The sequence below is a fragment of the Rhincodon typus genome, chromosome 5 (genome assembly GCF_021869965.1).
Source record: "Rhincodon typus isolate 14 chromosome 5, sRhiTyp1.1, whole genome shotgun sequence".
NCBI classification, from domain to species: domain Eukaryota; kingdom Metazoa; phylum Chordata; class Chondrichthyes; order Orectolobiformes; family Rhincodontidae; genus Rhincodon; species Rhincodon typus.
In genome coordinates, this window is record NC_063336.1 from 118,736,554 (window position 1) to 118,753,984 (window position 17,431).

General features: G+C 39.0%; 1 protein-coding gene across 1 annotated transcript in view; it reads right to left on the reverse strand.

Annotated features, from left to right (window-relative positions):
• The window catches only part of LOC109915833 (dystrobrevin beta), a 432,998-nt gene that overhangs the window by 53,842 nt on the left and 361,725 nt on the right, over positions 1–17,431 (reverse strand). The window contains exon 13 of the mRNA XM_048597128.1: positions 186–345. Within this exon, the coding sequence (XP_048453085.1) occupies positions 186–345 (160 nt within the window). The remainder of the gene's footprint in view (positions 1–185; positions 346–17,431) is intronic.

A 17,431-nucleotide genomic window follows, 5' to 3' on the forward strand; every position in this document is an offset into this window, starting at 1 on the left:
GTTTTGGATGGCTTTCCACTACAGATATAATGATATAAGAAGTTACTGCCTTATAACCAGCAAAAAATATACTGTTTGAAAAATACTTTTCTTTGCTTTTTCATGGCAAAATATGTAGTTGTGGAATAATGAAAGGATCAAGTGAATTCACTGGGTAACTAGCATTCGTCAAGATTACCACTTACCCTGTGCAAACGCTTCCTGCACATCCCCTCCAACTCCGGATAGAGAGTCTTGAGGACCATGCGTTGGTGTGGAACAAGCAGACGTTGACCTGACTGGCATTGGCATGGGACGACTGGCACTATGGCTGGGCGATGAACGAGGAGAGCCAGCTGCTTGAGCCTGTCCAATGAGAAAGTACAACAATCTCCATTTCAAAATCAGTTTGTACCATTTTATAAACAAAGGATGCAAATAGTCATCACCATTTCCCAAAACAATTTGCCATACTTCATCTAATGACACCACAAAGAAAACAAAAATTACATGATGATTAATTTCATTCTTCAACCAAACTAGATTCATTCAAGTTAAGGTTAAAGAGCATGTCAGACCTTGCTTGATAACAATCTTGATCTGCAAAAGATCTATCTGAATGTATGATGTAACATGCAGAATTACTGTTGATGGTTATTTAATCTAACTTGCAGAATCACAGATTCAGCAAAAAAATTTAGAATCTACCTCTCCCTCCAACATTTGAAACTACCTCTCCCTCCAACATTTCGAAACTACCTCTCCCTCCAACAGTTGGATGAGCACCATGTCGTGGGTGGAGCTTCAGATCTCCAAAACCCTAAAAATGTCAGCCACTTGTTTTGTATTGTTACATTTTGATTATCTATAAGAAAAATAGTTTCACTAATTATGTTTCATGCCAAATACCTCTAAACAAAATCATCCGTGTTCCATTAAAATGTGAGGAAAACCCTGCCTTGTATAATTCTGGCTTCTACATCCCTCTTTAGGCCTCACATGTTAGTGTTCTGGTGCAGGAGGGTTTTGTTACTCTTTAGCATTTGAAGCACAAACATCAGAGCTAAGAAGTCCGTTAATTCTATTTGTGGAACCAGGCTAATAGCCTTTCTTAGGCATTAATAGAACCACAGAAAAAGCGATTGCAAGGCTGTCTCATGGCAACAGCCTGAAAGACCCACTTTGTCAATATATTCTCAGCCTCAGGCATATGGAAATAGGCCAGGTAGCAGATGGCTAGCGGGTACAATTAGTCTCATTTTGCCGTGGCAGACTGAAAAGGAATAGCTAATAATTCTGCTCACCTTTCACCGTGAGTACTGATGGACTTAACAGTTACTTGTTGCTGCTAAATGCTCTTGCTGATTGAACTGTTTGTCATGAAATGGCCACAATATACAGACAGGACTTTAAAGGGATAAACAGAGGTGACCTACTGTCTTAAATATTGTGGTTATTATAACAACTCTTAGAGGTCATGGTATCACTTCTGTACCATAAAAGAGAGATTTATATCTGTCTTTCCTCTCAGGAAATATGCAAAGCTGTTGAAAATGACCTACAGTGAGAATAGTTATTGCTTACAGAAAGCCCAAATCACTTGATGCTAAAGATAAGTTGGTACTAAAAAATACATGAAGTTAACCCACCACTAAAATGGGAGACTGTGTTTGAAATTGTCCATAAATTGCTTTAATGTAAAGTAAATGGTTGATAATAAAATACAGAGAGATCCACTGCACTAAAATCTTTCAGAATCAACTGGGGACTACTTGGAATAAATCTTGCTTAAGGACTTTGTAAAGCATTAGTATTCCTTGTGGAACATGACTGCACTAAGGACAGAAGATTAAGTAGCCATTGTCACATAACCTGAAGTCACAGCAATTGCAACGCAAACAAAAAAACCATATATTTGCACACAATGAGCTGCATATTCAAACACGAGTAAGTTGGTGAATGCTAAAAGGCTATAAACTAATGAGAGGGGGGTAAAAATGGACTGTTCAAGCTTTATTTTTCACAGTTAATCGATCTGAATCTTGCTGAATCTATAAATACTCTTAGATATTCATTACTCCTTACCTAATTTTCAGTGTGATGCATGATCTGAACAATAATTGGCATGTTAATTTCTATCAGGGCAATGGGATGACAATACAATTGATCACAATTCTTCAGAGGTTAAGACGGGAAAATCAGAATAAATCAGGACATCTGCTCAAGTTAGTCATCTCACTGAAAATTTCAAAACAGGGAATTAGCTGTGATGCCTGTCTCCCCATAACAAACAACATGTTGACTTTCACTAATGAAGAATTGTAAATGATGAATGAGCTGTTCACATGAAGCACTAAAGATTGAATGGTGCCAAAAAACTCACAACTTATGACAAGTTGGTAGATTTATCTACAGATTCTAAAGGTTAAGTCACAGGAGCTTAAATTTGTTTGAAATTTTCAAGCTACACTGTAGAATGTTGGCATTATGTTGGCAAAGCATTGTAAGAGGCACTGCATCACTCTGCATGCCATCTCTCAGATGAGATATTAAACCAAGGACCTGTCCTGCATGTTCCGGCAGCTTAGATTAAAGTTAATGATCCCTGAATTATAATCAGAAGAATGATGGATTCTCCTAGTGCCTTGGCTACAATTTCCATTGAACTAACATCGTTGAAAGCAATTTTGAGTTGGCTCATTTATCTCACTACAGATTGTAAAGATATTGTTGTTTTTGTACACAATGACAACGATTCCACATCAAAATAATTTGTGACATAGGAAGGTCTGATGGCAGAAGAGAAATGCCAGATGCTGAGGTGCTCATTTGAGCTGGAGTAAAAAGCACCTACATCATTCTGAGATGTTGGGCTGGAGTTCTGGCTTGCAGCCAGAATGGACAACACTCGCTTACTGAGCCTTCTCTGGAGAAGTTGAGACTGGACTGCATTCTCATTTCAGTCAAAGGAAGCTCAACAGGAAAACTCTGAAGGTGTTGCTTAAGTGTTTTGACCTTGACATTGAGTTCTGAGAGAAGCTTGCCCAGGATCTCTGTGCCTGACACAACATAATAAAGCAAGGAACAGACTGCTTCAAAAGCAACAGAACATCAGGGATAGAGCGAAAATGTACAGAAAAAAATCCTGGTCTAGTAACGGATCCAAAAATTCAATCATCAGGAATGTCCTGTTCTATTTGCAGGAGATCCTTCGAAGTGCAGATCTATCTTAGCGATCACGTTGGTATACACCAGAACCGCACCAAATACATGCAGATGACAGACAATGACAAGAAAACACAACAACGTCACTACTTCCTCAAGAGGCTAAGGAAATTTGGTATGTCCACAAGGACTCTTACAAATTTTTATAGATGTACCACAGAAAGCATCCTGTCTGGATGCATCACAGCTTGGAATGGCAATTGCTCTGCCCAAAACCACAAGAATCTACAGACAGTCATGAACAGAGCCCAGTCCGTCGCACAAACCAGCCTTCCATCCACTGACTCCATGTACACTTCCTACTGCCTCGGGAAAGCAACCAGCATCATCAAAGATCCCTCTCACCCCCCAGCCATATTCTCTTCCACCCCTTCCATTGGGCAGAAGAAACAAAAGTTAGAATATATGTACAAACAGGTTCAAGATCAGCTTCTTCCTCACTCTTTGGATACAAAATTGGCTTGAAGGTAGGAGACACAGGGTGGTGGTGGAGGGTTGTTTATTGAACAGGAAGCTTGTGACCAGTGTGTGCCACACGGATCGGTGCTGGATCAACTGTTTTTTGTCATTTATATAAATGATTCGGATGCAAATATAGGAGGTATGGTTAGTAAGTTTGCAGATGACACCAAAATTGGCAGTGAACAGTGAAGAAGGTTATTTCGGACTATAACGGGATCTTGATCAGATGGGCCAATGGGCCGAGGACTGGCAGATGGAATTTAATTTAGATAAATATGAGGGGTTGCATTTTCCTAAGGCAAATCAGGCCAGGACTTATACACTTAATAGTAGGATCCTGGGGAGTGCTGCCAAACACAGAGACCTTGGAGCGTAGGTTCATAGTTCCTTGAAAATAGAGGCACAGGTGGACAGGATAGTGAAGAAAGCATTTGGTACACTTGCTTTTATTGGTCACTGCATTGAATATAGGAGTTAGGAGGCCATGTTGCGACTATAAAGGACATTGGTTAGGGTCCTTTTGGAATACTGTGTTCAATTCAGGTCTCCCTGCTATAGGAAAGGCTGCAGGAAAGATGTTGCCAGGGTTGAAGGGTTTGAACCATAAGGAGAGGCTGAATAGGCTGGGGCTATTCTCCCTGGAGCATCGGAGACTGAGGGGTGACCTTATAAAGGTTTATAAAATGATGAGAGGCATGGATAGGATGAAAAGCCAAGGTCCTTTTTCCTAGGGTAGGGGAGTCCAAAACTAGAGGGGCATAGGTTTAAGGTGAGAGGGGAAAGACAAAAGGGATCTAAAGGGCAAACTTTTCAAACAGAGGGTTGTGAGTGTATATAACAGGCTGCCAGAGGTGGTGGTGGAGGCTGGTGCAATTATAACATTTAAAAGACATCTAGATGGGTATAGGTTTAGAGGGATATGGGCCAAATGCTGATAAATGGGACCATGTTAATTTTGGGTATCTGATCGGCATGGACGAGTTAGATCAAAGGATCTGGGTTTCTGTGTTGTATAACTCTATTACTCTCTGGCTGAAACACTGTATTCTGCATGCTGTTCTGCTACCCTGATGCACTTTGTATGGCCCGATAGCAAGCAAAACAACACTTTCCATTGTATCTTGGTACATGGGACAATAATAAATCAAACCCAAACTCGAAGGATGAACAGGAAAGAAAGAAGCCACTATTAAAAAGGTGATCTTTCTAAAAATTACCGAATATTCTAGAATAAAGCATCTCAGGTACTTCACCAAAGGATTATTTGGACATAACTAAGAGTCACAATGATCAAGCATTTGGATTGAAAAATATTCACCATCTGCTTTTTGCTTGTTATGACTCATACAGAATTTCTAGCATTAGTTGATTGCTATACAGAAGTTGAAAATTATGAGCTTTAAGGAATCAGAAACAGTTAAACCCAGAAATTGTATTCAAGGAGGTACATTACAGAGATTGGTATGTTTACATGAGTGAACTACTGTAGCTCTTTCCTTTATAATCTTGAAAGATATTAAGGTTCCCATTGTAAATTTATCTAACGTTGCCCAAGAAAATAAGATTAAAAAGAAATTGCAACATGTGCATTTTTGATGGAACATTTTGCTGTAGTTTCTTTGCATTACACTTTTACTGTCTGCACTGTAAATTCTAAGCTTTTCATGTTATCATACATGAATAATTCTGGCTTACCCTCCTCAAACATAATTAACTTCTCCAAAATAATATGGCTTTTTTGCATTATTTCAAGATATGCTTTTTCCAATACAGTTTAGTTATCATTAGAATACTTTCTGCTTAGACAAGCAATGATGCCTCACAAAAATTAGATTTTGTTCTACCTGAAAGATCTTGGATTGATCGTCCCATCCAGAATATCAAACCACGTTTTCACACTTGCATTATTAAGTTAATTGGATACAGGCTGTAGTACTCAACCTAATTGTCAAGGCAAGTCAGATGGTATAGGAAATAACAGCCGAACATTGCAAACTCATAAACTCAACATCTTGAAGCCCTTTACATCTGAAATCAAAGCCAATTCCTTTTTATGGTTAAAGATCTGCTACAATTGCATTCTGAAAGCAGCCATGGAACCACCCAAGCTTTACTGTCTATTGTACAGTGCAATCTGCTATTGTGTGAATGCTCCAGCAGCAGTTGTCCAAATTACCAGATTAACTAGCTGTTTTTAGAGGATGCGTCCATGACGTGAACACAAGCTATGTTTTCTTTCCCTTTTGCTTTTATAACTAAGCTGTAGCAATGCATGCATTATTTATAAATCCATGTACTGCAGGAGAAGCTTAACCAGGGGATTAAATATCTCAAGCTGTCATTCTTCACTTTGTTCAGCTGTTGAGTGCCTGCCTACTTTAGTCAACATTCCAAAATCAGTGAAGATTAGATGAGAATGAAACACATCAATGTGAAATTTAACAGCATTGTTGTTACTGCCTTTGATAATTTTTTTAAAAAACAGGGTGGGGTGACAAGGAGGGGATGGGATAGGCTGGGCTGGAATTTCCATGTGAATTCTCTCACATCCACCTTCATTTTGCTGTTGCAGAAACCCTTGGCTTCTCTGCCAAATTTGCATTGGCAAACTGGGAGAGCTCCAGAAACGGACCTCATCATCTCCAAACTTTGAAGAAATTATCTTGAACCCAAAGTATTTTGAAATCCTTGATAAACAATCTATGATAATTAGCTACGTTTTGGGAAGAAATGGCAGGATTGAAATTATTCTCTCAGGTAGTGAGTGTTTCGAACACGTAAGTTTGTGGATGTCAAACGATCTCTGAGGCTTCTAGTGCTAAACTTGGAGCTTTTCATACACAAGGTTATTGGGTTCAGGTTGTAAACAAACACTGGTTAAAAAAAAATCCAGAAATAGCAATGTTTTAAATAATTCAGCCACTTTGAAATAGCACCCTTGGTCACAAACCCTTATTCAGCACAACTTTTAGGTGGAAATTGTATTTTGAGCTTGGACAGTGCTTTTGCTTTTAAAAAGAAAGTGATCTTCACCTTTCTAAGTTTGCTCTTTTGAAACATATGGAAGACGATGGGAGAGAGTTTGGGTGGGGAAGGTATGGAAAAACACAGCAATCTGGAAACATTTAAGAGAATATGCAAATGTTGGGCCATCTGTGCTAGAATGAGAGAAGTGTTGGTCGTGGTGGAGAAATACATAAAAAATTATCTAAATCAATCAAGTGAAAGAATAGGAAACATATCTGAAGGGTGACTGTAGGATTGGAAGAGTTAAAACAACAGCCATAACTTAAACTTATGCAGGACCTTTAACACTGAGATGTTTCACTATGTGTTCCATAGAAGATAATTAAGCAACAGTTGGCACAGAGCACATAAGGAAATATTAGGGCAAGTGATCAACAAAAAAAAAGTAAAAGTGATAGTTTTTAAGGAGCACTTTTGAGGAGAAAAGAAAGGGAGACAAGCAAAGGAATTTGGGGAACAAAACCCAGCGCTTAGAGTAGGGCTGCCGAAAGTGGAAGGTCATGATGCTAAGGGAGCTGGAATTTGGGTGACTAAGGCAGCAAAAACCATCATGGAACTTTGACAAAATGCTGACAGTAGCCCCTCACCCTGTCCCCAAAACCCATTCCCACTGTTCTCACTGAAGGGGTGCAACAATTTTTAAACCTTGAAATTGGGTCACAGTGGGAGAAAGCATGAGAAGCATTGATTTGGAACCTGGGCAACCAAATGCATGGCTGCAAATAATGAAGTATTAAAACGTGGGTGTGTAAGAAACCAGAATGAGAAGAGTGCAGAGACCTTGGGGGCATATGAGATTGGAGGAAATTACAGAACTAGAGAAGGACAAGCCATTAAGGGTCATGAAAATGACAAACCAGATTTGCCAGACTGTGCCCAATTTAAGCTAGAAGAACAGCACTTCATTTTCTGCTTGGAAAGTCTACAGTCTTCTGGACTAAATACCATGTTCAACAATTTTAGGCATTGAGGCACCCATGTCCTTACCTCGAAATCCACACACCAGTCCTTGTCATCACATGGTCTATTATTACACACAGTCCATTGCTAGCCACTAATAGTCTCTATTAGTAACTATTCATTCTCTTAGGCTCATGGTTATCCACTCCTCCTGTGTCTATCCATCTGTTCTTCTCTCTCTTTGGGCTCTATCGGCACCTATTGTTTACTCCTTACCCCTCCTCCATCCTATCTTCTGCATAAAAACCACATTTTTCCTAGCTCGCATCAGTTCTGAAGAAGGGTCACTGGACCCGAAACGTTAACTCTGATTTCTCTGGGCAGATGCTGTCAGACCTGCTGAGCTTTTCCAGCAATTTCTGTTTTTGTGCCTAATATAGGTTAGCAAGGAAAGGAATCATGACTTGATGTGAAATTGGGTTTTTGGATGAGCTGAAGAGTAGTGGAAGGTGAGAGACTAGCCAGGGGTGGGTTGAAGCCATCAATAAGGCACCGTTCTTTATGTTCAGTTAATTGGTGGGAACTAGGCAATTAAAACATAATTACACAGCTTCTTCTTACAGAAACAGCTTTATATTTCCAAATAAAAAACAGAAATTCAAACATCAAAGGGATTACTGATGGCCTGTAAGGTAAATGAGTAAATTAGGAGGTGGTAGTTAAAACCGGATTTTGACCTGCAGACAACACTTTAGTTATCCCTACAGGGTGGCGCAGCTTTTGGTCTTGAACTCCTTCAGCAAATGGATAGTTTTAACAAGTTTAATTTGCAGTAAATTAAAACAATGTGGCAAACAGTGAGGATTCAGTGAAGAATTCAACTAGAAAAAGCTCTGAAATGTTATTGAAGTTTAAATGTCCTCATAAATTCCGTCAGCTAAAATAGTTAACATAAAACAAAGAAAAACTGAAGTGTGAATAACATGATAATTACATTATTTCAATTATAAATGTATTTGGATATCAGTACAGGAATAATTTTGGAATTATTTCCTGTTTTCCTATTTGTCACTAATACCTGGTTGGACAGGACGATGCAGGTCAACAACCATTAACATAGATTGCAAACTTTTGGTAATTTGAAGGAAATTTTTTTGTTTATTTAATTTTTTTAAAGAAGTAGTAACCTTAATAAAAACAAGTCATTTGATTTATTAAACAATAAATTATTCACATAGCCTTTAATTTAGCTTTTTGTACATGAAACAATGAAAGTTATCTTTCCTTTCTGTTTTAGTTTTTGCATAACTAAAGCTTGAACATATAGTAATGGGGGGAAGGAGGTGTCATCAAAAGAATCCCTGTGCTCTTCCTCATTCAGTCAGTTGCGATTGAGAAAAGAGTTCAAATGTCAAGCCATAGAGTCTTTATGGCACAGAATAAGGCCATTTGGCTCATTGAGACTATGGCAGCTCCCAGTAGAACCTCTAAGTTTCATTACTGACTTAGCACCATATCTATTTAGTTTCTTCAAATACCCTTTCAATTTCCTTTTGGAATCATTGAGCAGTTCCTCTTCCACCATCCTCATAGGCAGTCAGTTCCAGATCATTACCACTTGTTGTGTAAAAACAAATTCCTCCCAACTCACAGCATCATTTAATCAAAACCTTAAGTCTGAGTCCCATAGACTTTGCAGGCTCTTCTGTTGCAAACAGCTTTTCTTTGTTTATGTCATCTAACTGTCACAATTTTTACATCTCCGTCAAATCTTCCCCAGAATTTCAGCTTCTCCGACCCAACCCAGTACTTAATATCCCATGTCCCTGCAGGTATTTTGGTGGTTCTCCCCAGCAGTCTCTATATGAATCCTTACAACGTTCCCAAAATTCAGTTCGCCTGAACTGTACACAGTGCACCTATTGTGGTCAGAGAAATCTTGTTAAGTTTCAATCTAAGTTGCTTGCTTTTGCACTTTACACCATTATTTAAGAAGCCCAGATCTCATGTGCTTTGCTAACTCTTCATGGTACATTCGGGATTGATGCAAATGACCCCAAGGTTCCTCTGTGCCTCGGCTTTCTTTAGAATGGCTCTTCCTAGCACTTCTGTTGAAATACATCACCTCTCAATTCTCTGAATTAAAGGGCACCTGTCGCTTGTGTGTGTGCCCATTCTGCTGGCCTGCAGTCAATTGGTGTTATCTTCACAACTAAAACTCCTTTATGTTTGGTATCGTCAGCAAATTTTGAAATTTTATTTGGCACGCCACTATAAAAGTCATTGATAAATACCAAAAAAGTGGAACTAGTTTTGTTGAAGAATATCACTGTCTACCGTCATTCAATCGAAAACATAACCGTGCATCAGGCTCGCTGCTTTCTGTCCTTATGCCAATTCTTTTTTATCCAAACTAACATTGACTCTCCTATTTCGTGAGTATCAATTTTGTTCATGAGCCTTTTTATTCAATACTTTTTTCAATGATTTCTTAAAATTCTTACAGGCAACTTTGGTTTTTGAACGCTTCATCCTCTTTGCAATGCACTGAGCCTTTCGCTGAAAGATCTCCTCCTCAAAGGTCTGCCTGTGTTCCCATTCACTTTTTTTCCTCTATAAATTGTTGGCTCTGTTTTACCCTGGCTCATTCTCCATTCATTCCATTGGGGTGACAGTGGGTTAGTGATAGTGATAATATCACAGGACGAGTAATGCAGGGGTCCAGGCTGAGGACAAAGCTTCAAATGCCACCATGGCAGCTGGTGGAAATTAAAACTCAATAAATAAGCCTGTAATACAAAGACAGTTTCAGTAGTGGTGCCATGAAACAATCAGCAATTGTCTGTAAAGACCCATCTGGCTCACTAATATCCTGGAAATCTGCCATCTTTACTTGGTCTGGCCTACATGTGATTTCAAATTCACAAAAAGACGATTTATTGTTAAATGCCCTCCGAAATGGCCAAACTGTTCGCTCAGTTCAAGGGCAATTAGGGGTGGACAACAAATTCTGGCTTTGCCAACAACACCAATATCCCACAAAAGAACAAAAATTGTTAGTTCTATTATAATTTATAAGCTCCATGTTAGATTTTTCCTTGCTCATCTAAATCTTATATGCAATGTTCCTTCATAACCAAGTATTCCCCACAGATACTTGGTTCATCTCATTTCTCAGCAAAGTCTGGTTGGGCTGAAGGAAGTTATCCTGAGCACATTTCAGAAATTCTAACCCTTCCTAACCCTTTACTCTCAACACTGTCTTTATTGATTTTTATTAATTAAAGTGCTCCAATATCATCACATGACAGTTCTTCACGTAGGTATGATTTCTCTATAGATTTGATCCTCTATCATTCTTTGTCTCATTATCTGGAGGTCTATAGAATAACCCAGCAACTGGATCATACCACTTTTGCTTCTCAACTCTGATTAAATAAATTCTGTCCTTGTCCCCTCAAGAACATTCTCTCTTTCTAATACCATAATGTCTTCCCGAATCGGTTCTGCAAGCAACATTCTTCCCTTTCTAATCTGTTCTCAATATTTTGTAAATCTGAACACGACACCCTCAGATCGCACCATTTTAAACTATGTTTCTATTACTACCATTGAATCACTTTCCCACATGACCATTTACATTTGTAGTTCAGCAATAATTATTCACCCCATTTTATGATGCTTCTTCATCTATTTTGATCTAATACAGTACTATTTTCTTTGTTAGTACTGTCCAACACTCACTTTATGCATCTTTTCACTTTCTATATGTTGGTGCCCATCTTTCTGTCTACTCCCTTTAAAACTTCCCTATCTTATGGTTGATCTAACAAACATCTTAAATGTGAATCAGATATTTACACAGAACCATACTTAACCTGAAAAAAAAGGCAGCTTGGCCAGAAGGTCATGATGACAAGTCCTGTTCCATAATTTAGTCAAAAAGTATAAATCAACACTTCAGGGCAGTAGTAAAGACAAGTTGCCAGGTCCAGCAGGAGAGGTGGCAGTGTACTCAACAGAGCCTCAGGATTATCCAGAGATCTCATACCAATGCTGAAGAATGGCAGGAGGTTGAGAATGGAGTTAGGGGCACAGGAGAGAACAGCGCTGGCAGGTTGGTGATAAAGGCAGTGAAGGTTGGCTTTCACTCCTACTCCCCCTGAATCAGCCAACAGAGTTTGCTGGGCTGTTACCAGAGGGCTCAGGAGAGCCATGCAACCTCTAAATACTCCCTGGGCCACCACTTAATCTCAGTGGGCTCAGGGATAATGGGTACCAACTGGTTCATTAATGAACCTCATCAATGTCCAGCTCCTTCCACCCTCCAACTCAATCACTGCTACTGTGTTCTTCAGCTACCTCCTGGAGCTAACAATGCAGATGTACATATACAGCATCTCTCAGATAACACTGGTTACATTGATACACCTGTATTATTTTCTTAAGGACCACTTTGAACAGTTGATGACTTAAATTCTGATCTACACTGCTCATGAATGCCCAGTCTGTTTTTGAGTCAATTCTCATAAAAATGTTGGCGTGTGAGAGGGAGCGGAGCTAACAACTGTCTATATGCATGTTCAAAGTGTACACCACATTTGTATGTAGTGTATATGGATTTTATCAAGGCATTTGATGAGGTGCCACATGGTAGGCTCATTCAGAAAGTAAGGAGGCATGGGATCCAGGGAAATTTGGCTGTCTGGATTCAAAACTGGCTATCCAAAATAAGACAGAGGGTGGTAGTAGATGGAAAGTATTCAGCCTGGAGCTCGGTGACCAGTGGTGTTCCGCAGGCATCTGTTCTGGGACCTCTGCCCTTTGTGATCTTTATAAATGACTTGGATGAGGAAGTGGAAGGGTGGATTAGTAAGTTTGCCGATGACATGAAGGTTGGTGGAGTTGTGGAGGGTTGCAGGTTGCAAGGGGACATCGACAGGATGCAGAGCTGGGCAAAGAAGTGGCAGATGGAATTCAACCCAGAAAAGTGTGAAGTGATTCATTTTAGAAGGTCGAATTTGAATGCGGAATACAGGGTTAATGGCAGGATTCTCAGCAGTGTGGAGGAACAGAGGGATGTTGGGGTCGATAGACCCCTCAAAGTTGCAACCCAAGTTGATAGGGTTGTTAAGAAGGCGTATGATGTGTTGGCTTTCATTGGCAGGGGAATTGAGTTTAAGAGCCATGAGGTTATGCTGCAGCACTACAAAACTCTAGTTAGACCACACTTGGAATATTGTGTTCAGTTCTGGTCACCTCATTATAGGAAATATGTCAAAGCTTTAGAGAGGGTGCGGAGGAGAGTTACCAGGATGCTGCCTGGACGGGAGGGCAAGTCTTATGAGGAAATGTTGAGGGAACTACAGCTTTTTTCATTGAAGCGAAGAAGGATGAGAGGTGACTTGATAGAGGTGTACAAGATGATGAGAGGCAGAGATAGAGTGGATAGTCAGAGACTTTTTCCCAGGGCAGAAATGACTATTACGAGAAGGCATAATTTTAAGGTGATTGGAGGAAGGTATAGGGGGGATGTCAGAGGTAGGTTCTTCATACAGAGAGTGGTGGGCGTGTGAAATGCGCTGCCGGCAGTGGTAGTGGAGTCAGATACTTTATAGAGACTTTTAAGCGACTCTTGGATAGGCACATGGGGGATAGTAAGATGTAGGGTATGCAGGGTAGATTGATCTTGGTAGGATAATAGGTCGGCACAACATCGTGGGCCGAAGGGCCTGTACTGTGCTGTACTGTTCTATGTTCTATGATAGGAATATGTGGCCTTAGTGTACTCCATGATCAATGAGCCTGCTGAAGCTGACTATCAAAGCATACCAGTGAATAAGAGAGTCAGACAGCATCTAAGTCCCATTGAACAACAGCCCAGTCATTGCCTTTATGAGGGGAGGAGACAATAGTTGCATCTTGCCAAGGTGCAAAACTGATGAATATTTCACACCACCCAATTAACCAGAACATTGTCTCTTTAAGAATGATAGTGATGACAGAAAGTACATGTGGGAACAATCATGTTTGAATGCTACATTATGCTGCATTTTTTTTATGAGGAGGGAACACAGACTAATTCCAGATATTTTCTACCTCCTGGCATTCAAGCAGCCACTCTCACATGTGGTGCAACTCATTCCTCTTCTCACAAATTGCAGTTCTGTTAAAGAAACATTTACAGTAAAGTACTTAGCTGCTGATAAAATTACTTTCAAAGTCTATACATTACCAATATATTTAGTCTGATAAACAGCATGGTCTCTTTGGAGTCTGCTGAGATATTTCTGTACTAATCTTAAATTAGTATAATTCTGAGCTACAGAAGGAATTCTCCATGTATGAATTTCCAAATATCCCTTTAGGTTTAATATTCATTTTCAAACCTAGTCAAAAATTATTTTGATGAACATTAACTACAACAAAGACACCAGTAACTCAAAAATTGCAAATAAGCCAGAAAGTTGTCCTCCTCTCTGTTGGGTGTTGAATTTCTAATACAACACAAAAACATTTACAAGTTACTGGCAGTTGCTGATGAAAAATCCCAGTTTCGGAAAATTGAGCATTTTTCATGTGGATCCAACAGTGAGGCAGCATTCATGCAACTACTTAAGAAGCATCTCCTGCCAACTTTAAAATACTTTCCAATCCAACATGTGAGCCTGTGCAAATCACCAACAAAACAAAAGTATGCAGGCAATAGCTAAATCAAAGTGCCAATTTTTAAACAGTCTGCTGATTCCACAAATATTTCAATCATGTGGATGTAATTTTGAGAAAATTAATCAATTGTCTGGCATTGACATATGTACTGTTACAAATTTCTGTCAAAGTAGAACTGAAAAATTTATTATGCACTTAATTTGAAACGGCTTTTTAAAATCAGTTTTCACATTTGAGCACTGGTGAAATATAGTTGTGACTTACGATTGTTATTAAAACACAATACCGTTGAACGTTAGCAACAGATGCACAGTTGATGTTTTAAGTAGTCTTCTGAAGAAGCTTATACTGAATATCAAGATAGGGTAATTAAGAATGAATTCAAGTTCATATGATCTGGATATTCAAAAGTGTTCCTAATGAATTTATTGGTTTAAACTGCAATGCTTCATGGACTAAAAAAAACTTGCCACAAGTTCTATAAATAAGTTGACTGGACATTTGACATTATATAAGTAATATATAATCTCAGCACAAGATATGTTTAAACTGTTTCTGCTTTCTGCATGGTACGGCAGTCATGAAGCTGAGTTCTTCAGTAAAATGCTTTGCATCATATTAGATCAACAGCTCCATCTAGGGTTTGTCACTCTGCAGACCCAGAGGTGAACTGGTCATTAAAAAGAACAGTTTACTTCAGCAAACAAGTGTGGGCAGAGATTCAAGAACACTCATTTGGTAAGATTATTCTTCCGGTGTTAAATTTGTTTCATAAGGAATGAGTGTTTAAAGCAGAAGATTTATTAGAACATTTTCATTTTATTTGCTTGTGACTTTAATACATATATCTTGATATGCATCAGCTGTCAGCTGGTGTATAAAGTTCAGTCCATTGTCAAATACAATTAACAAACAGCGAAATGAAAAAAATGGAAAAAATGCAATCAAAATCCCATTTTATTCCAAAAAAATGAACAAGTTTAACACAAATACAAATCTTACCACTGTTGTTAGACAACAATGAAATAAAACCAAAACAACATGAAACAAAATAAACAGTTTGCAGAGTTTTAAAAGTGACCACTATCATCCCATCTGGAGTGATGCCATGGAAACATGGGCCAAATGCTTTGAAGGACCAGACACTTTAATTGGTTCAAAATAGATCATAGGCCAAAGGTGTTCACTCTGCCCCAAAGATCTGTGAGGATCCAATGGAAGAGTGAGGGGTGAGGGAGTTGTTAAGATACACAAGTTGTAATTTCCATTACTGATCAGAATTAAATTTATGGGATTAAGGGTGATCTGTTAAATATGTGCCGCAATGGTGGCTTCTTACTCTAATCAGAATATTTTTGGAGTCACATCTGCCCAAAAGGCGTATTTCTGGGAAAGTGACTGGTCAACAGAAGTAGGATGCAGAGTTTCCTGCATGTTACACTGGCAATTTGCAGAAAATGTCCAGTTTTACAGGCTGAATTAAAAAATAATGCTTTTTCAAAGACAATGAAATAACGGCTTCACAGATCCAAACTGAGATTGCATTCTTGTGGTCCAAGCAGGCTGGTGACTACATTTAGTCTCGCCACACATACCATACGTAGCATCTCCTGAGGGATCAGATTGTGGGAACTCCAAAAATAGGAAGACTCTGCCCTCTAGAACATTGTCATGGACACAGATAATCATGAAAAAAAAGCAGCTATAAAATATGCCTCATCTTTATCTCCCATAATCCCTGACTCAGGGTAACAGAGTCCTAGCTAGATCCAGGCTTAATTTGTCGTATGGGAAATCACAAATCTTAAGGAATTTTTTGAGGGTTCTTATACTGCTGTCTCCCCAGTATAGTGACAGATACACACATATACTCTCCTAGAAAGCAGTACAAGTAAAACCAGAATAATTAATTGAAAGTAATAGTTGTTAATGGAAATTTATTGACAGGTTTCAGGTTGAGGAAGATTAAGGTCTTATTTTGGGTCAGTTCATGTTAGTCCAGACACTCTGCAGTACAAACTATCAGCACCGGGTCAGAGAAGAAATTAATCAGCATGGTACGGCACAACAATTTGCTGAACTTGGGAAAAAAACTGAAGGGCTGGAGTAAAATGCAAATTAATTTTAGGTGTAAAGAAATATCAAGCTTCCAGAAATCATCCTACTTGACATTGATTCAATAGCTAAACATTTGATTCCCTTTATACCTCCTGTCCTTGTTGCCTCATGAGAATAATGTTCCTTCATAAGGGAGGGCCTTGTTGTCAGAGCACTTGCTCCTTCCTACTACAATTGAGCCAAGTATCAACACGCAAACCTATAAATCAATGTGTGTAATGAGTTTTATCAGGTGTTGGTGCAAAGTCATTTCAGTGAATGGGGGGAGGAAAAAGAGGGAGTGACACTCCTGAGAAACTCACCATCAGTCAGCATTACACTATAAACACATCAAGTGAGTTTGAGGAGTAAGTAATATAGGATTCTGGGATTGATATAGTTGTCAGCAGACCTTTCTTGATTTTGAGATTTGAAAGTAAGAGTATGAAGGGAGTTTCTGCAATAATGAACAGTGTTTCTGCAGACTAAACAGAGTACTTCTGCATAATTAAATATACCATGTGACTGCTTCAACAGTTACAAATAAACTAACCTGTTCAAAGAAATCTCTCAAATTATTGTTTGAAAGAATAAGCACACTGGACTAAAATAAGGAATTAAACACTATCTCCTGCAATGTTGTACAATAGAACTGTTCCCTTTAAATAGTCAATGTTAACAAATTTCAAAGTATTCACCTCTTTATTTTAGCTTGTTTTCCTTACCACTACTTTTAGACACTGAAAATGAAATTAGTCCAGTAATGTTCTTGCAAAAAGTTCAAGTAAATAGAGAATCACCTCAATCACTTTGTCAAAACCCATTGTTATCATTTAATGCATATTTGCTCCATGATGAGACAAGAGTATAGTTCAGGTCGACAGGATAGTGAAGGTGGTGTTTGGTACACCCACCTTTATTGGTCAGTGTATTGAGTACAGGAGATAGTAGGAACTGCAGATGCTGGAGAATCTGAGATAACAAGGTGTCGAGCTGGATGAACACAGCAGGCCAAGCAGCATCAGAGGAGACGGAAGGCTGACGTTTCGGGCCTAGACCCTTCTTCAGAAAT